The sequence below is a fragment of the Scyliorhinus torazame genome, chromosome 5 (assembly GCF_047496885.1).
Source record: "Scyliorhinus torazame isolate Kashiwa2021f chromosome 5, sScyTor2.1, whole genome shotgun sequence".
NCBI classification, from domain to species: domain Eukaryota; kingdom Metazoa; phylum Chordata; class Chondrichthyes; order Carcharhiniformes; family Scyliorhinidae; genus Scyliorhinus; species Scyliorhinus torazame.
Genome location: NC_092711.1, coordinates 5,135,319 through 5,156,312, shown reverse-complemented (window position 1 = coordinate 5,156,312; position 20,994 = coordinate 5,135,319). Strand labels below are relative to the sequence as shown.

Below are 20,994 nucleotides of genomic sequence, written 5' to 3'. Positions count from 1 at the left end.
GAGGGTAGTGGGGATTGAGGGGAGTGGGGATTGAGGGGATGGAGATTGAGGGTAGTGGGGATTGAGGGTAGTGGGGATTGAGGGGAATGGGGATTGAGGGTAGTGGGGATTGAGGGTAGTGGGGATTGAGGGGAGTGGGGATTGAGGGGAGTGGGGATTGAGGGGAGTGGGGATTGAGGGAGTGGGGATTGAGGGAGTGGGGATTGAGGGTAGTGGGACTGAGGGGAGTGGGGATTGAGGGGAGTGGGGATTGAGGGTAGTGGGTATTGAGGGGAATGGGGATTGAGGGTAGTGGGGATTGAGGGGAGTGGGGATTGAGGGTAGTGGAACTGAGGGGAGTGGGGATTGAGGGTAGTGGGACTGAGGGGAGTGGGGATTGAGGGTAGTGGGACTGAGGGGAGTGGGGATTGAGGGTAGTGGGACTGAGGGCAGTGGGGATTGAGGGGAGTGGGGATTGAGGGAGTGGGGATTGAGGGGAGTGGTAATTTGAGGGAGTGGGGATTGAGGGAGTGGGGATTTGAGGGAGTGGGGATTGAGAGAGTGGGGATTGAGGGGAGTGGGATTGAGGGTAGTGGGGATTTGAGGGAGTGGGGATTGAGGGGAGTGGGGATTGAGGGGAGTGGGGAATGAGGGGAGTGGGGATTGAGGGGAGTGGGGATTTGAGGGAGTGGTGATTGAGGGGAGTGGGGATTTGAGGGAGTGGGGATTGAGGGAGTGGGGATTGAGGGGAGTGGGGATTGAGGGTAGTGGGGATTTGAGGGAGTGGGGATTGAGGGGAGTGGGGATTGAGGGGTGTGGGGATTGAGGGTAGTGGGGATTGAGGGGAGTGGAGATTGAGGGTAGTGGGGATTGAGGGTAGTGGGGATTGAGGGGAATGGGGATTGAGGGTAGTGGGGATTGAGGGTAGTGGGGATTGAGGGGAGTGGGGATTGAGGGGAGTGGGGATTGAGGGAGTGGGGATTGAGGGAGTGGGGATTGAGGGTAGTGGGACTGAGGGGAGTGGGGATTGAGGGTAGTGGGTATTGAGGGGAATGGGGATTGAGGGTAGTGGGGATTGAGGGGAGTGGGGATTGAGGGTAGTGGAACTGAGGGGAGTGGGGATTGAGGGTAGTGGGACTGAGGGGAGTGGGGATTGAGGGTAGTGGGACTGAGGGGAGTGGGGATTGAGGGTAGTGGGACTGAGGGCAGTGGGGATTGAGGGTAGTGGGGATTGAGGGAGTGGGGATTGAGGGGAGTGGTAATTTGAGGGAGTGGGGATTGAGGGAGTGGGGATTTGAGGGAGTGGGGATTGAGAGAGTGGGGATTGAGGGGAGTGGGATTGAGGGTAGTGGGGATTTGAGGGAGTGGGGATTGAGGGGAGTGGGGATTGAGGGGAGTGGGGATTGAGGGGAGTGGGGATTTGAGGGAGTGGGGATTGAGGAGAGTGGGGATTTGAGGTAGTGGGGATTGAGGGAGTGGGGATTGAGGGGAGTGGGGGTTGAGGGTAGTGGGGATTTGAGGGAGTGGGGATTGAGGGGAGTGGGGATTGAGGGAGTGGGGATCTGAGGTGAGTGGGGATTGAGGGTAGTGGGGATTGAGAGAGTGGGGATTGAGGGTAGTGGGGATTGAGGAGAGTGGGGATTGAGGGTAGTGGGACTGAGGGGAGTGGGGATTGAGGGTAGTGGGGATTGAGGGAGTGGGGATTCAGGGTAGTGGGGATTGAGTGGAGTGGGGATTGAGGGAGTGGGGATTGAGGGTAGTGGGGATTGAGGGGAGTGGGGATTGAGGGGAGTGGGGATCTGAGGTGAGTGGGGATTGAGGGAGTGGGGATTGAGGGAGTGGGGATTGAGGAGAGTGGGGATTAAGGGGAGTGGGGATTGAGGGGAGTGGGGATCTGAGGTGAGTGGGGATTGAGGGTAGTGGGACTGAGGGGAGTGGGGATTGAGGGGAGTGGGGATTCAGGGTAGTGGGGATTGAGTGGAGTGGGGATTGAGGGAGTGGGGATTTAGGGAGTGGTGATTGAGTGGATTGGGGATTGAGGGGAGTGGGGATTGAGGGTAGTGGGGATTTAGGGAGTGGTGATTGAGTGGATTGGGGATTGAGGGAGTGGGGATTGAGTGGAGTGGGGATTGAGGGAGTGGGGATTGAGGGTAGTGGGGATTTAGGGAGTGGTGATTGAGTGGATTGGGGATTGAGGGAGTGGGGATTGAGGGGAGTGGGGATTGAGGGAGTGGGGATTGAGGGTAGTGGGGATTTAGGGAGTGGTGATTGAGGGGAGTGGGGATTGAGGGTAGTGGGACTGAGGGGACTGGGGATTTGAGGGAGTGGGGATTCGGGAGCAGTTTGTAGTTAGGGAGGGATTGAGATAGTTAGTGATTCGGATTTGGGTTGGTGCGGATTATCCGTGAGTTACTCTGACTGGGAAATTCTAACCTCTTTAATATCTTCCGTTCACGCTCAATCTGCGGATGGTCCAGCTCGATATCCCACTCAGCCCAGAATCTCCATCCTGCCCCCATCCTATGAGGAAATGGACACAGAGGGCGACGCCACACTGACCTGTGAAGCAACCGGATTTCACCCCAGGAAAATTCAATTCAGGTGGCTCGTCAACGACCGAAGTACAAGATTCACCCAGGTGTCCGGAAAAACCACAGAACACGGGAATGGGACATACCGCTCCAGCAGTAAGCTGAAGGTTCCCGTCGGGGAATGGGAATCAGGAGCGATATTCACCTGCCTCGTCCAACATCTCTCCTCATCAAACAAGCTGAGAGTGAGCGTCAGCAATCGGAACGGTAAGATGCACAACTCATTACTGACAGGATAAAGCTGTACACAACACTGTTCCCATTAACACAGGATGGGTACAGCATGGGGTTAGGTACAGAGTAAAGCTCCCTCTACACTGTCCCCATCAAACACTCCCAGGACAGGTACAGCACGGGGTTCGATACAGAGTAAAGCTCCCTCTACACTGTCCCCATCAAATACTCCCAGGACAGATACAGCACGGGGTTAGATACGGAGTAATGCTCCCTCTACACTGTCCCCATCAAACACTCCCAGGACAGGTACAGCACGGGGTTAGATACAGAGTAAAGCTCCCTCTACACTGTCCCCATCAAACACTCCCAGGACAGGTGCAGCACGGGTTTAGATACAGAGTAAAGCTCCCTCTACACTGTCCCCATCAAACACTCCCAGGACAGGTGCAGCACGGGGTTAGATACAGAGTAAAGCTCCCTCTACACTGTCCCCATCAAACACTCCCAGGACAGGCACAGCACGGGGTTAGATACAGAGTAAAGCTCCCTCTACACTGTCCCCATCAAACACTCCCAGGACAGGTACAGCACGGGGTTAGATACAGAGTAAAGCTCCCTCTACAGTGTCCCCGTCAAACACTCCCAGGACAGGTACAGCATGGGGTGAGATACAGAGTAAAGCTCCCTCAACACTGTCCCCATCAAACACTCCCAGGACAGGTACAGCACGGGGTTAGATACAGAGTAAAGCTCCCTCTACAGTGTCCCCGTCAAACACTCCCAGGACAGGTGCAGCACGGGGTTAGATACAGAGTAAAGCTCCCTCCACACGGTCCCCATCAAACACTCCCAGGACAGGTACAGCACGGGGTTAGATACAGAGTACAGCTCCCTTTACACTGTCCCCATCAAACACTCCCAGGACAGGTACAGCACGGGGTTAGATACAGAGTAAAGCTCCCTCTACACTGTCCCCATCAAACACTCCCAGGATAGGTACAGCACGGGGTTAGATACAGAGTAAAGCTCCCTCTACACTGTCCCTGTAAAACACTCCCAGGACAGGTACAGCACGGGGTTAGATACAGAGTAAAGCTCCCTCTACACTGTCCCCATCAAACACTCCCAGGACAGGTACAGCACGGGGTTAGATACAGAGTAAAGCTCCCTCTACACTGTCCCCATCAAACAGTCCCAGGACAGGGACAGCACGGGGTTAGATACAGAGTAAAGCTCCCTCTACACTGTCCCCATCAAACACTCCCAGGACAGGTACAGCACGGGGTTAGATACAGAGTAAAGTTCCCTCTACACTGTCCCCATCAAACACTCCCAGGACAGGTACAGCACGGTGTTAGATACAGAGTAAAGCTCACTCTACACTGTCCCCATCATACACTCCCAGGACAGGTACAGCACGGTGTTAGATACAGAGTAAAGCTCCCTCTACACTGTCCCCATAAACACTCCCAGGACAGGTACAGCACGGGGTTAGATACAGAGTAAAGCTCCCGCTACACTGTCCCCATCAAACACTCCCAGGACAGGTACAGCACGGGGTTAGATACAGAGTAAAGCTCCCTCTACACTGTCCCCATCAAACACTCCCAGGAGAGGTACAGCACGGGGTTAGATACAGAGTAAAGCTCCCTCCACACTGTCCCCATCAAACACTCCCAGGACAGGTACAGCACGGGGTTAGATACAGAGTAAAGCTCCCTCTACACTGTCCCCATCAAACACTCCCAGGATAGGTACAGCACGGGGTTAGATACAGAGTAAAGCTCCCTCTACACTGTCCCCATCAAACACTCCCAGGATAGGTACAGCACGGGGTTAGATACAGAGTAAAGCTCCCTCTACACTGTCCCTGTAAAACACTCCCAGGACAGGTACAGCACGGGGTTAGATACAGAGTAAAGCTCCCTCTACACTGTCCCCATCAAACACTCCCAGGACAGGTACAGCACGGGGTTAGATACAGAGTAAAGCTCCCTCTACACTGTCCCCATCAAACACTCCCAGGACAGGGACAGCACGGGGTTAGATACAGAGTAAAGCTCCCTCTACACTGTCCCCATCAAACACTCCCAGGACAGGTACAGCACGGGGTTAGATACAGAGTAAAGTTCCCTCTACACTGTCCCCATCAAACACTCCCAGGACAGGTACAGCACGGTGTTAGATACAGAGTAAAGCTCACTCTACACTGTCCCCTTCATACACTCCCAGGACAGGTACAGCACGGTGTTAGATACAGAGTAAAGCTCCCTCTACACTGTCCCCATAAACACTCCCAGGACAGGTACAGCACGGGGTTAGATACAGAGTAAAGCTCCCTCTACACTGTCCCCATCAAACAATCCCAGGACAGGTACAGCACGGGGTTAGATACAGAGTAAAGCTCCCTCTACACTGTCCCCATCAAACACTCCCAGGACAGATACAGCACGGGGTTAGATACAGAGTAAAGCTCCCTCTGCACTGTCCCCGTCAAACACTCCCAGGACAGGGACAGCAAGGGGTTAGGTACAGAGTAAAGCACACTCTACACTGTCCCCATCAACACTCCCAGGATAGGTACAGCACGGGGTTAGATATAGGGTAAAGCTCCCTCTACACTGTCCCCTTCAAACACTCCCAGGACAGGTACAGCACGGGGTTAGATACAGAGTGAAGCTCCCTCTACACTGTCCCTGTCAAACACTCCCAGGACAGGGACAGCACGGGGTTAGATACAGAGTAAAGCTCCCTCTACACTGTCCCCGTCAAACACTCCCAGGAGTGGTACAGCACAGGGTTAGGTACAGAGTAAAGCTCCCTCTACACTGTCCCTGTCAAACGCACCCAGGACTGGGACAGCACGGGGTTAGATACAGAGTAAAGCTCCCTCTACACTGTCCCCATCAAACACGCCCAGGACAGGTACAGCACGGGGTAAGATACAGAGTAAAGCTCCCTCTACACTGTCCCCGTCAAACACTCCCAGGACAGGTACAGCACGGGGTTAGGTACAGAGTAAAGCTCCCTCTACACTGTCCCCGTCAAACACTCCCAGGATAGGTACAGCACGGGGTTAGATACAGAGTAAAGCTCCCTCTACACTGTCCCTGTCAAACACTCCCAGGACAGGGACAGCACGGGGTTAGATACAGAGTAAAGCTCCCTCTACACTGTCCCCATCAAACACTCCCAGGACAGGTACAGCACGGGGTTAGATACAGAGTAAAGCTCCCTCTACACTGTCCCCATCAAACACTGCCAGGACAGGTACAGCACGGGGTTAGATCAAGAGTAAAGCTCCCTCTACACTGTCCCTGTCAAACACTCCCAGGACAGGTACAGCACGGGGTTAGATACAGAGTAAAGCTCCCTCTACACTGTCCCCATCAAACACTCCCAGGACTGGTACAGCACGGGGTTAGGTACAGAGTAAATCTCCCTCTACACTGTCCCCATCAAACACTCCCAGGACAGGTACAGCTCGGGGTTAGATACAGAGTAAAGCTCCCTCTACACTGTCCCCATCAAACACTCCCAGGACAGGTACAGCATGGGGTTAGATACAGAGTAAAGCTCCCTCTTCACTGTCCGCATCAAACACTCCCAGGACAGGTGCAGCACGGGGTTAGATACAGAGTAAAGCTCCCTCTACACTGTCCCCATCAAACACTCCCAGGACAGGTACAGCACGGGGTTAGATACAGAGTAAAGCTCCCTCTACACTGTCCCCATCAAACACTCCCAGGACAGGTACAGCATGGGGTTAGATACAGAGTAAAGCTCCCTCTACACTGTCCCCATCAAACACTCCCAGGACAGGTACAGGACGGGGTTAGATACCGAGTAAAGCTCCCTCTAAACTGTCCCCATCAAACACTGCCAGGACAGGGACAGCTCGGGGTTAGATACAGAGTAAAGCTCCCGCTACACTGTCCCCATCAAACACTCCCAGGACAGGTACAGGACGGGGTTAGATACAGAGTAAAGCTCCCTCTACACTGTCCCCATCAAACACTGCCAGGACAGGGACAGCTCGGGGTTAGATACAGAGTAAAGCTCCCTCTACACTGTCCCCATCAAACACTCCCAGGACAGGTACAGCACGGGGTTAGATACAGAGTAAAGCTCCCTCTACACTGTCCCCATCAAACACTCCCAGGACAGGTACAGCACGGGGTTAGATACAGAGTAAAGCTCCCTCTACACTGTCCGCATCAAACACTCCCAGGACAGGTACAGCACGGGGTTAGATACAGAGTAAAGCTCCCTCTACACTGTCCCCATCAAACACTCCCAGGACAGGTACAGCACGGGGTTAGATACAGAGTAAAGCTCCCTCTACACTGTCCCCATCAAACACTCCCAGGACAGGTACAGCACGGGGTTCGATACAGAGTAAAGCTCCCTCTACACTGTCCCCATCAAACACTCCCAGGACAGGTACAGCACGGGGTTAGATACAGAGTAAAGCTCCCTCTACAATGTCCCCATCAAACACTCCCAGGACAGGTACAGCACGGGGTTAGATACAGAGTAAAGCTCCCTCTACACTGCCCCCATCAAACACTCCCAGGACAGGTACAGCACGGGGTTAGATACAGAGTAAAGCTCCCTCTACACTGTCCCCATCAAACACTCCCAGGACAGGTACAGCACGGGGTTAGATACAGAGTAAAGCTCCGTCCACACTGTCCCCATCAAACACTCCCAGGACACGTACAGCACGAGGTTAGATACAGAGTAAAGCTCCGTCCACACTGTCCCCATCAAACACTCCCAGGACAGGTACAGCACGGGGTTAGATACAGAGTAAAGCTCCGTCCACACTGTCCCCATCAAACACTCCCAGGACAGGTACAGCACGGGGTTAGGTACAGAGTAAAGCTCCATCTACACTGTCCGCATCAAACACTCCCAGGACAGGTACAGCACGAGGTTAGATACAGAGTAAAGCTCCGTCCACACTGTCCCCATCAAACACTCCCAGGACAGGTACAGCACGGGGTGAGATACAGAGTAAAGCTCCCTCTACACTGTCCCCATCAAACACTCCCAGGACAGGTACAGGACGGGGTTAGATACAGAGTAAAGCTCCGTCCACACTGTCCCCATCAAACACTCCCAGGACAGGTACAGCACGGGGTTAGGTACAGAGTAAAGCTCCATCTACACTGTCCGCATCAAACACTCCCAGGGCAGGTACAGCACGGGGTTAGATACAGAGTAAAGCTCCCTCTACACTGTCCGCATCAAACACTCCCAGGACAGGTACAGCACGGGGTTAGATACAGAGTAAAGCTCCCTCTACACTGTCCGCATCAAACACTCCCAGGACAGGTACAGCCCGGGGTTAGATACAGAGTAAAGCTCCCTCTACACTGTCCGCATCAAACACTCCCAGGACAGGTACAGCCCGGGGTTAGATACAGAGTAAAGCTCCCTCTACACTGTCCGCATCAAACACTCCCAGGACAGGTACAGCACGGGGTTAGATACAGAGTAAAGCTCCCTCTACACTGTCCCCATCAAACACTCCCAGGACAGGTACAGCACGGTGTTAGATACAGAGTAAAGCTCCCTCTACACTGTCCCTATCAAACACTCCCAGGACAGGTACAGCACGGGGTTAGATACAGAGTAAAGCTCCCTCTACACTGTCCCCATCATACACTCCCCGGACAGGTACAGCACGGGGTTAGATACAGAGTAAAGCTCCCTCTCCACTGTCCCCATCAAACACTCCCAGGACAGGTACAGCACGGGGTTAGATACAGAGTAAAGCTCCCTCTACACTGTTCCCATCAAACACTCCCAGGACAGGTACAGCCCGGTGTTAGATACAGAGTAAAGTTCCCTCTACACTGTCCCCATCAAACACTCCCAGGACAGGTACAGCACGGGGTTAGATACAGAGTAAAGCTCCCTCTACACTGTCCCCATCAAACACTCCCAGGACAGGTACAGCACGGGGTTAGATACAGAGTAAAGCTCCCTCTACACTGTCCCCATCAAACATTCCCAGGACAGGTACAGCACAGGGTTAGATACAGAGTAAAGCTCCCTCTACACTGTCCCCATCAAACACTCCCAGGACAGGTACAGCACGGGGTTAGATACAGAGTAAAGCTCCCTCTACACTGTCCCCATCAAACACTCCCAGGACAGGTACAGCAAGGGGTTAGATACAGAGTAAAGTTCCCTCTACACTGTCCCCATCAAACACTCCCAGGACAGGTACAGCACGGGGTTAGATACAGAGTAAAGCTCCCTCTACACTGTCCCCATCAAACACTCCCAGGACAGGTACAGCATGGGGTTAGATACAGAGTAAAGCTCCCTCTACACTGTCCCCATCAAACACTCCCAGGACAGGTACAGCAAGGGGTTAGATACAGAGTAAAGCTCCCTCTACACTGTCCCCATCAAACACTCCCAGGACAGGTACAGCACGGGGTTAGATACAGAGTAAAGCTCCCTCTACACTGTCCCCATCAAACACTCCCAGGACAGGTACAGCAAGGGGTTAGATACAGAGTAAAGCTCCCTCTACACTGTCCCCATCAAACACTCCCAGGACAGGTACAGCACGGGGTTAGATACAGAGTAAAGCTCCCTCTACACTGTCCCCATCAAACACTCCCAGGACAGGTACAGCATGGGGTTAGATACAGAGTAAAGCTCCCTCTACACTGTCCCCATCAAACACTCCCAGGACAGGTACAGCACGGGGTTAGATACAGAGTAAAGCTCCCTCTACACTGTCCCCATCAAACACTCCCAGGACAGGTACAGCACGGGGTTAGATACAGAGTAAAGCTCCCTCTACAATGTCCCCATCAAACACTCCCAGGACAGGTACAGCAAGGGGTTAGATACAGAGTAAAGCTCCCTCCACACTGTCCCCATCAAACACTCCCAGCACAGGTACAGCACGGGGTTAGATACAGAGTAAAGCTCCCTCTACACTGTCCCCATCAAACACTCCCAGGACAGGTACAGCACGGGGTTAGATACAGAGTAAAGCTCCCTCTACACTGTCCCCATCAAACACTCCCAGGACAGGTACAGCACGGGGTTAGATACAGAGTAAAGCTCCCTCTACACTGTCCCCATCAAACACTCCCAGGACAGGTACAGCACGGGGTTAGATACAGAGTAAAGCTCCCTCTACACTGTCCCCATCAAACACTCCCAGGACAGGTACAGCATGGGGTTAGATACAGAGTAAAGCTCCCTCTACACTGTCCCCATCAAACACTCCCAGGACAGGTACAGCACGGGGTTAGATACAGAGTAAAGCTCCCTCTACACTGTCCCCATCAAACACTCCCAGGACAGGTACAGCACGGGGTTAGATACAGAGTAAAGCTCCCTCTACACTGTCCCCATCAAACACTCCCAGGACAGGTACAGTAAGGGGTTAGATACAGAGTAAAGCTCCCTCCACACTGTCCCCATCAAACACTCCCAGCACAGGTACAGCACGGGGTTAGATACAGAGTAAAGCTCCCTCTACACTGTCCCCATCAAACACTCCCAGGACAGGTACAGCACGGGGTTAGATACAGAGTAAAGCTCCCTCTACACTGTCCCCATCAAACACTCCCAGGACAGGTACAGCATGGGGTTAGATACAGAGTAAAGCTCCCTCTACACTGTCCCCATCAAACACTCCCAGGACAGGTACAGCAAGGGGTTAGATACAGAGTAAAGCTCCCTCCACACTGTCCCCATCAAACACTCCCAGGGCAGGTACAGCACGGGGTTAGATACAGAGTAAAGCTCCCTCTACACTGTCCCCCATCAAACACTCCCAGGACAGGTACAGCACGGGGTGAGATACAGAGTAAAGCTCCCTCTACACTGTCCCCATCAAATACTCCCAGGACAGGTACAGCACGGGGTTAGATACAGAGTAAAGCTCCCTCTACACTGTCCCCATCAAACACTCCCAGGACAGGTACAGCACGGGGTTAGATACAGAGTAAAGCTCCCTCTACACTGTCCCCATCAAACACTCCCAGGACAGGTACAGAAAGGGGTTAGATACAGAGTAAAGCTCCCTCCACACTGTCCCCATCAAACACTCCCAGGGCAGGTACAGCACGGGGTTAGATACAGAGTAAAGCTCCCTCTACACTGTCCCCCATCAAACACTCCCAGGACAGGTACAGCACGGGGTGAGATACAGAGTAAAGCTCCCTCTACACTGTCCCCATCAAACACTCCCAGGGCAGGTACAGCACGGGGTTAGATACAGAGTAAAGCTCCCTCTACACTGTCCCCATCAAACACTCCCAAGACAGGTACAGCACGGGGTTAGATACAGAGTAAAGCTCCCTCTACACTGTCCGCATCAAACACTCCCAGGACAGGTACAGCACGGGGTTAGATACAGAGTAAAGCTCCCTCTACACTGTCCCCATCAAACACTCCCAGGACTGGTACAGCACGGGGTTAGATACAGAGTAAAGCTCCCTCTACACTGTCCCCATCAAACACTCCCAGGACAGGTACAGCACGGGGTTAGATACAGAGTAAAGCTCCCTCTACACTGTCCCCATCAAACACTCCCAGGACAGGTACAGCACGGGGTTCGATACAGAGTAAAGCTCCCTCTACACTGTCCCCATCAAACACTCCCAGGACAGGTACAGCACGGGGTTAGATACAGAGTAAAGCTCCCTCTACAATGTCCCCATCAAACACTCCCAGGACAGGTACAGCACGGGGTTAGATACAGAGTAAAGCTCCCTCTACACTGCCCCCATCAAACACTCCCAGGACAGGTACAGCACGGGGTTAGATACAGAGTAAAGCTCCCTCTACACTGTCCCCATCAAACACTCCCAGGACAGGTACAGCACGGGGTTAGATACAGAGTAAAGCTCCGTCCACACTGTCCCCATCAAACACTCCCAGGACACGTACAGCACGAGGTTAGATACAGAGTAAAGCTCCGTCCACACTGTCCCCATCAAACACTCCCAGGACAGGTACAGCACGGGGTTAGATACAGAGTAAAGCTCCGTCCACACTGTCCCCATCAAACACTCCCAGGACAGGTACAGCACGGGGTTAGGTACAGAGTAAAGCTCCATCTACACTGTCCGCATCAAACACTCCCAGGACAGGTACAGCACGAGGTTAGATACAGAGTAAAGCTCCGTCCACACTGTCCCCATCAAACACTCCCAGGACAGGTACAGCACGGGGTGAGATACAGAGTAAAGCTTCCTCTACACTGTCCCCATCAAACACTCCCAGGACAGGTACAGGACGGGGTTAGATACAGAGTAAAGCTCCGTCCACACTGTCCCCATCAAACACTCCCAGGACAGGTACAGCACGGGGTTAGGTACAGAGTAAAGCTCCATCTACACTGTCCGCATCAAACACTCCCAGGACAGGTACAGCACGGGGTTAGATACAGAGTAAAGCTCCCTCTACACTGTCCGCATCAAACACTCCCAGGACAGGTACAGCACGGGGTTAGATACAGAGTAAAGCTCCCTCTACACTGTCCGCATCAAACACTCCCAGGACAGGTACAGCCCGGGGTTAGATACAGAGTAAAGCTCCCTCTACACTGTCCGCATCAAACACTCCCAGGACAGGTACAGCCCGGGGTTAGATACAGAGTAAAGCTCCCTCTACACTGTCCGCATCAAACACTCCCAGGACAGGTACAGCACGGGGTTAGATACAGAGTAAAGCTCCCTCTACACTGTCCCCATCATACACTCCCCGGACAGGTACAGCACGGGGTTAGATACAGAGTAAAGCTCCCTCTCCACTGTCCCCATCAAACACTCCCAGGACAGGTACAGCACGGGGTTAGATACAGAGTAAAGCTCCCTCTACACTGTTCCCATCAAACACTCCCAGGACAGGTACAGCCCGGTGTTAGATACAGAGTAAAGTTCCCTCTACACTGTCCCCATCAAACACTCCCAGGACAGGTACAGCACGGGGTTAGATACAGAGTAAAGCTCCCTCTACACTGTCCCCATCAAACACTCCCAGGACAGGTACAGCACGGGGTTAGATACAGAGTAAAGCTCCCTCTACACTGTCCCCATCAAACACTCCCAGGACAGGTACAGCACAGGGTTAGATACAGAGTAAAGCTCCCTCTACACTGTCCCCATCAAACACTCCCAGGACAGGTACAGCACGGGGTTAGATACAGAGTAAAGCTCCCTCTACACTGTCCCCATCAAACACTCCCAGGACAGGTACAGCAAGGGGTTAGACACAGAGTAAAGTTCCCTCTACACTGTCCCCATCAAACACTCCCAGGACAGGTACAGCACGGGGTTAGATACAGAGTAAAGCTCCCTCTACACTGTCCCCATCAAACACTCCCAGGACAGGTACAGCATGGGGTTAGATACAGAGTAAAGCTCCCTCTACACTGTCCCCATCAAACACTCCCAGGACAGGTACAGCAAGGGGTTAGATACAGAGTAAAGCTCCCTCTACACTGTCCCCATCAAACACTCCCAGGACAGGTACAGCACGGGGTTAGATACAGAGTAAAGCTCCCTCTACACTGTCCCCATCAAACACTCCCAGGACAGGTACAGCAAGGGGTTAGATACAGAGTAAAGCTCCCTCTACACTGTCCCCATCAAACACTCCCAGGACAGGTACAGCACGGGGTTAGATACAGAGTAAAGCTCCCTCTACACTGTCCCCATCAAACACTCCCAGGACAGGTACAGCATGGGGTTAGATACAGAGTAAAGCTCCCTCTACACTGTCCCCATCAAACACTCCCAGGACAGGTACAGCACGGGGTTAGATACAGAGTAAAGCTCCCTCTACACTGTCCCCATCAAACACTCCCAGGACATGTACAGCACGGGGTTAGATACAGAGTAAAGCTCCCTCTACACTGTCCCCATCAAACACTCCCAGGACAGGTACAGCAAGGGGTTAGATACAGAGTAAAGCTCCCTCCACACTGTCCCCATCAAACACTCCCAGCACAGGTACAGCACGGGGTTAGATACAGAGTAAAGCTCCCTCTACACTGTCCCCATCAAACACTCCCAGGACAGGTACAGCACGGGGTTAGATACAGAGTAAAGCTCCCTCTACACTGTCCCCATCAAACACTCCCAGGACAGGTACAGCACGGGGTTAGATACAGAGTAAAGCTCCCTCTACACTGTCCCCATCAAACACTCCCAGGACAGGTACAGCACGGGGTTAGATACAGAGTAAAGCTCCCTCTACACTGTCCCCATCAAACACTCCCAGGACAGGTACAGCATGGGGTTAGATACAGAGTAAAGCTCCCTCTACACTGTCCCCATCAAACACTCCCAGGACAGGTACAGCACGGGGTTAGATACAGAGTAAAGCTCCCTCTACACTGTCCCCATCAAACACTCCCAGGACAGGTACAGCACGGGGTTAGATACAGAGTAAAGCTCCCTCTACACTGTCCCCATCAAACACTCCCAGGACAGGTACAGCAAGGGGTTAGATACAGAGTAAAGCTCCCTCCACACTGTCCCCATCAAACACTCCCAGCACAGGTACAGCACGGGGTTAGATACAGAGTAAAGCTCCCTCTACACTGTCCCCATCAAACACTCCCAGGACAGGTACAGCACGGGGTTAGATACAGAGTAAAGCTCCCTCTACACTGTCCCCATCAAACACTCCCAGGACAGGTACAGCATGGGGTTAGATACAGAGTAAAGCTCCCTCTACACTGTCCCCATCAAACACTCCCAGGACAGGTACAGCAAGGGGTTAGATACAGAGTAAAGCTCCCTCCACACTGTCCCCATCAAACACTCCCAGGGCAGGTACAGCACGGGGTTAGATACAGAGTAAAGCTCCCTCTACACTGTCCCCCATCAAACACTCCCAGGACAGGTACAGCACGGGGTGAGATACAGAGTAAAGCTCCCTCTACACTGTCCCCATCAAATACTCCCAGGACAGGTACAGCACGGGGTTAGATACAGAGTAAAGCTCCCTCTACACTGTCCCCATCAAACACTCCCAGGACAGGTACAGCACGGGGTTAGATACAGAGTAAAGCTCCCTCTACACTGTCCCCATCAAACACTCCCAGGACAGGTACAGCAAGGGGTTAGATACAGAGTAAAGCTCCCTCCACACTGTCCCCATCAAACACTCCCAGGGCAGGTACAGCACGGGGTTAGATACAGAGTAAAGCTCCCTCTACACTGTCCCCCATCAAACACTCCCAGGACAGGTACAGCACGGGGTGAGATACAGAGTAAAGCTCCCTCTACACTGTCCCCATCAAACACTCCCAGGGCAGGTACAGCACGGGGTTAGATACAGAGTAAAGCTCCCTCTACACTGTCCCCATCAAACACTCCCAAGACAGGTACAGCACGGGGTTAGATACAGAGTAAAGCTCCCTCTACACTGTCCCCATCAAACACTCCCAGGACAGGTACAGCACAGGGTTAGATACAGAGTAAAGCTCCCTCTACACTGTCCCCATCAAACACTCCCAGGACAGGTACAGCACGGGGTGAGGTTCTTGATTGATGAGGGGGGCAGAGGGGTAGAGGTTATTGGGGGTCGGCAGGAGGGTGGGGTTGGCATTACAATCAGATCAGTCACCACCTTACTGGGTGTTTGACCAATTGATTGGAGTATTTCGGAGAAGGCAGAGGCTCCCGTGTCAAAGGTGAACCTCTGGATGTACTGTACCTGGGTATCGAGGGGCGCCTTCTTCTCCGAATACGCCTGTTCTAACACCTCTTGTGGCTCACGCACCAGTACACCCAGATATTCACAAGAAATCCACGGGAATGAGAGGCTACCCGTTCACCAGGAACCGCGCGCTAATCGAATTGACCAATGTTTTTGTGACACTGTTGTGGTGATGGAGTTTGGCCGAGTATTAAATAGGTTTGTATATACTGTAAGGAACCTCTTTCGCATCCTTGCCTGCCCCCTTTGTTTACCCCTTCTAATTTAACGCTGCAGCATTAGCCAGCTGACCTGCGAACTGGGACATTGAACCCTTTGCCACGGGACCGCAGCGGTTTAACAGTTGTTGGGTAAAGGAGGAAGGGGCGAGGAGAGGGAACCCGTGGCCAGCCAGCCTAAAATAGGTGGTAGGCAGGAAGCTCAAAACTATTATTATTGTGGGAACTGGGAACTTAGAAAACATGAACTTATTAAGCAACATCAACAGGGATCTACGAGAGGGTAACGTCCTTTGACAAATATGATGGAACATTTTTGTGGCTATCACTGTTAGGATGGAGAAAGAGGAACTATGTGTGGCTGTTTTGGCTCGGACCACACCCCAATTTATACTAGGAAACGGGAAGATAGTTCATTCCAGGAGTTTTCCCATAGGCCAATGCATTTCTTTTATATTCAAACAAACTTTATTATTAACTCAGGGATTAACAGCACAGCAAAAAAGCTTTTCAATTAACAGTTAAACGATTCTTAAAATAAAAGAAAACATTTTAAATACTAACTTATACCTTCTCTATCGCCAATTAAGCAAAACCCATTACATGTCAAAAGTCACTTGTAATTAAAGTTGGCAAGTTAAACTTGCTGTACTCTTGCAAAGAACTCTCTTGGAATGACTGCTTGAAGAGAGCGATTGGATTTGTTTATTGTCACGTGTACCGAGGTACAGTGAAAAGTATTTTACTGCGAGCAGCTCAACAGATCGTTAAGTACATGGGAAGAAAAGGGAATAAAAGAAAATACATAATAGGGCAACACAACATATACAATGTCACTACATAAGCACTGGCATCGGATGAAGCATACAGGGTGTAGTGTTAATGAGGTCAGTCCATAAGAGGGTCGGTTAGGAGTCTGGTGACAGTGGGGAAGAAGCTGTTTTTCAGTCTGTTCGTACGTGTTCTCAGACTTCTGTATCTCCTGCCCGATGGAAGAAGTTGGAAGAGTGAGTAAGCCGGGCGGGAGGGATCTTTGATTATGCTGCCCGCTTTCCCCAGGCAGAGGGAGGTGTAGATGGAGTCAATGGATGGGAGGCAGGTTCGTGTGATGGACTGGGCGGTGTTCACGACTCTCTGAAGTTTCTTGCGGTCCTGGGCCGAGCAGTTGCCATACCAGGCTGTGATGCAGCCCGATAGGATGCTTTCTATGGTGCATCTGTAAAAGTTGGTAAGGGTTAATGTGGACATGCCGAATTTCCTTAGTTTCCTGAGGAAGTATAGGCGATGTTGTGCTTTCTTGGTGGTAGCGTCGACGTGGGTGGACCAGGACAGATTTTTGGAGATGTGCACCCCTAGGAATTTGAAACTGCTCACCATCTCCACCTCGGCCCCGTTGATGCTGACAGGGGTGTACAGTACTTTGCTTCCTGAAGTCAATGACCAGCTCTTTAGTTTTGCTGGCATTGAGGGAGAGATTACAGTCGTGTGTGTACAGGGAGTAGAGTAGGGGGCTAAGTACGCAGCCTTGTGGGGCGCCGGTGTTGAGGACTATTGTGGAGGAGGTGTTGTTGTTCATTCTTACTGATTGTGGTCTGTGGGTCAGAAAATCGAGGATCCAGTTGCAGAGGGAGGAGCCAAGTCCTAGGTTTTGGAGCTTTGGTATGAGCTTGGCTGGGATTATGGTGTTGAAGGCGGAGCTGTAGTCAATAAATAGGAGTCTAATGTAGGAGTCCTTGTTGTCGAGATGCTCCGGGGATGAGTGTAGGGCCAGGGAAATGGTGTGAGAGAGTGAGAGAGAGTCAGAGTGTGAGAGAGAAAGAGAGAGAGAGTGAGAGAGACAGAGTGAGAGAGACAGAGTGAGAGAGAGTGAGAGAGAAAGTGAGAGAGAGTGAGAGACTGGGAGTGAGAGAGAAAGAGTGAGAGAGTGAGAGAGAGAGAGTGACAGATGTGAGTGAGAGAGTTAGAGTGAGTGAGTGAGAGAGTGAGAGATTGAGAGAGAGAGAGAGAGAGTGAGAGAGTGAGAGAAAGAGTGTGGTTGAGTGACAGAGAGAGGGAAACAGAGTGAGAGAGTGAGTGAGTGAGAGAGAGTGAGAGAGAGTGTGAGTGAGAGAGTGAGAGAGAGAGAGTAAGTGAGTGAGAGAGTGAGAGCGAGAGTGAGTGAGTGACAGAGTGAGAGAGTGAGTGACAGTGAGTGATTGAGTGAGAGAGAGTGAGTGAGAGAGTGAGAGAGAGAGTGAGAGTGAGAGAGTGAGTGATTGAGAGAGATAGATAGAGAGTGAGAGAGAGTGAGAGAGTGAATGAGTGAGAGAGTGAGAGAGAGTGTGAGTGAGTGAGAGTGTGAGTGAGAGAGTGAGAGAGAGTGAGAGAGTGAGAGAGAGTGAGAGAGTGAGAGAGAGTGTGAGTGAGAGAGAGTGAGTGAGAGAGAGTAAGTGAGTGAGAGAGTGAGAGAGTGAGAGCGTAGTGAGTGAGTGACAGAGTGAGAGAGTGAGTGAGTGAGTGACAGAGTGAGAGAGTGAGTGAGTGAGTGAGTGATTGAGTGAGAGAGAGTGAGTGAGAGAGTGAGTGAGAGAGAGAGTGAGTGAGAGAGAGTGTGAGAGAGTGAGTGAGAGAGAGTGTGAGTGAGAGAGAGTGAGAGAGTGAGAGCGAGAGTGAGTGAGTGACAGAGTGACAGAGTGAGAGAGTGAGTGAGTGAGTGACAGAGTGAGAGAGTGACAGAGTGAGTGATTGAGTGAGAGAGAGAGAGAGAGTGAGAGAGTGAGAGAGTGAGTGATTGAGAGAGATATATAGATAGAGAGTGAGAGAGAGTGAGAGAGTGAATGAGTGAGAGATTGAGAGAGAGTGTGAGTGAGTGAGAGAGAATGAGAGAGAGTGAGAGAGTGAGAGAGAGAGTGAGAGAGAATGAGAGAGAGTGAGAGAGAGTGAGAGAGAGTGTGAGTGAGAGAGAGTGAGTGAGAGTAAGTGAGTGAGAGAGTGAGAGAGTGAGAGTGAGAATGAGTGAGTGACAGAGTGAGAGAGTGAGTGAGTGACAGAGTGAGAGAGAGAGAGTGAGTGAGAATGAGAGACAGTGAGAGAGAGTGTGAGTGAGAGAGAGTGAGTGAGAGAGAGTAAGTGAGTGAGAGAGTGAGAGAGCGAGAGTGAGTGAGTGACAGAGTGAGAGAGTGAGTGAGTGAGTGACAGAGTGAGAGAGAGAGAGTGAGAGAGAATGAGAGAGAGTGAGAGAGAATGAGAGAGAGTGAGAGAGTGAGAGAGAGTGTGAGTGAGAGAGAGTGAGTGAGAGAGAGTAAGTGAGTGAGAGAGTGAGAGAGTGAGAGCGAGAGTGAGTGAGTGACAGAGTGAGAGAGTGAGTGAGTGAATGACAGAGTGAGAGAGTGACAGAGTGAGTGACTGAGTGAGAGAGAGTGAGTGAGAGAGTGAGTGAGAGAGTGAGTGAGACAGAGAGAGAGAGTGAGAGTGAGTGAGAGAGTGAGTGATTGAGAGAGATAGATAGAGAGTGAGAGAGAGTGAGAGAGTGAATGAGTGAGAGAGTGAGAGAGAGTGAGAGAGAATGAGAGAGAGTGAGAGAGTGAGAGAGATAGAGAGTGAGAGAGAATGAGAGAGAGTGAGAGAGTGAGAGAGAGTGTGAGTGATTGAGAGAGATAGATAGAGAGTGAGAGAGAGTGAGAGAGTGAATGAGTGAGAGAGTGAGAGAGAGTGAGAGAGAATGAGAGAGAGTGAGAGAGTGAGAGAGAGTGTGAGTGATTGAGAGAGATAGATAGAGAGTGAGAGAGAGTGAGAGAGTGAATGAGTGAGAGAGTGAGAGAGAGTGAGAGAGAATGAGAGAGAGTGAGAGAGTGAGAGAGATAGAGAGTGAGAGAGAGTAAGAAAGTGAGAGCGTGAGTGACAGACAGAGTGAGTGAGAGAGTGAATGAGTGAGAGAGTGAGTGAGAGAGAGAGTGAGAGAGAGAGAGGGAGTGAGAAAGAGTGAGAGAGAGAGAGAGAGAGAGAGAGTGAGAGAGAGTGAGAGAGTGAATGAGTGAGAGAGTGAGAGAGAGTGAGAGAGAATGAGAGAGAGTGAGAGAGTGAGAGAGATAGAGAGAGAGAGAGAGTAAGAAAGTGAGAGCGTGAGTGACAGACAGATTGAGTGAGAGAGTGAATGAGTGGGAGAGTGAGTGAGAGAGAGAGTGAGAGAGAGAGAGGGAGTGAGAAAGAGTGAGAGAGAGAGAGAGAGAGAGAGAGAGTGAGAGAGAGAGTGAGAGAGTGAGTAAGTGAGAGAGATAGATAGAGAGTGAGTGAGTGAGTGAGAGTGAGAGAGTGAATGAGTGAGAGAGTGAGAGAGAGTGAGAGAGAGTGTGAGTGAGTGAGAGAGTGAGAGAGAGAGAGTGAGAGAGAGTGAGAGAGAGTGAGAGAGAGTGTGAGTGAGTGAGAGAGTGAGAGATTGAGAGAGAATGAGAGAGAGTGAGAGAGTGAGAGAGTGAGAGAGAGAGAGTAAGAAAGTGAGAGCGTGAGTGACAGACAGAGTGAGTGAGAGAGTGAATGAGTGAGAGAGTGAGTGAGAGAGAGTGAGAGAGAGAGGGAGTGAGGAAGAGTGAGAGAGAGAGTGAGAGAGAGAGTGAGTAAGTGAGAGAGTAAGTGAGAGAGTGAGTGAGAGAGAGAGTGAGAGAGTGAGAGAGATCGAGAGAGAGTGAGTGAGCGAGAGAGGAAGTGAGAGAGAGTGATTGAGAGAGAGAGTGAGTGAGAGATAGAGAGATAGAGTGAGTGAGTGTGTGTGAGAGAATGAGAGAGTGCGAGTGAGTGAGTGAGAGAGAGTGAGAGAGTGAGAGAGAGTGAGTGTGTGTGAGAGAATGAGAGAGAGAGTGAGAGATCGAGAGAGAGAGTGAGTGAGAGAGAGAGTGAGAGAGTGAGAGAGATCGAGAGAGAGTGAGTGAGCAAGAGAGGGAGTGAGACAGAGTGATTGGGCGAGAGAGTGAGTGAGTGAGAGATAGAGTGAGTGAGTGAGTGTGTGAGAGAATGAGAGAGTGTGAGTGAGAGAGTGAGTGAGTGAGTGAGTGTGTGAGAGAATGAGAGAGTGTGAGTGAGAGAGTGAGTGAGAGAGTGAGTGTGTGTGAGAGAATGAGAGAGAGAGAGTGAGTGAGTGAGTGAGAGAGAGAGAGTGAGTGAGTGAGTGAGTGAGAGAGTGAGTGAGTGAGTGAGTGAGAGAGTGAGTGAGTGAGTGAGAGAGTGAGAGTGTGAGAGAGTGAGTGTGAGAGAGTGAGTGAGAGAATGAGAGAGGGAGTGAGAGAGATAGAGTGAGAGTGAGTGAGAGAGAAAGAGAGAGAGAGTGAAAGATAGTGAGT

At 51.6% G+C, this 20,994-nt stretch overlaps 1 protein-coding gene and 1 gene segment (V, D, J or C); one reads left to right on the top strand and one right to left on the bottom strand.

The window, feature by feature from the left end:
- LOC140422583 (solute carrier family 12 member 6) overlaps positions 1–20,994 on the bottom strand; it is a 539,853-nt gene that overhangs the window by 335,500 nt on the left and 183,359 nt on the right. The window lies entirely within an intron of this gene.
- Positions 1–20,994, top strand: part of LOC140421343 (Ig heavy chain C region, secreted form-like) — a 76,221-nt gene that overhangs the window by 12,014 nt on the left and 43,213 nt on the right. The window contains 1 exon segment of the C gene segment in view: positions 2,457–2,777. Within this exon segment, the coding sequence occupies positions 2,457–2,777 (321 nt within the window).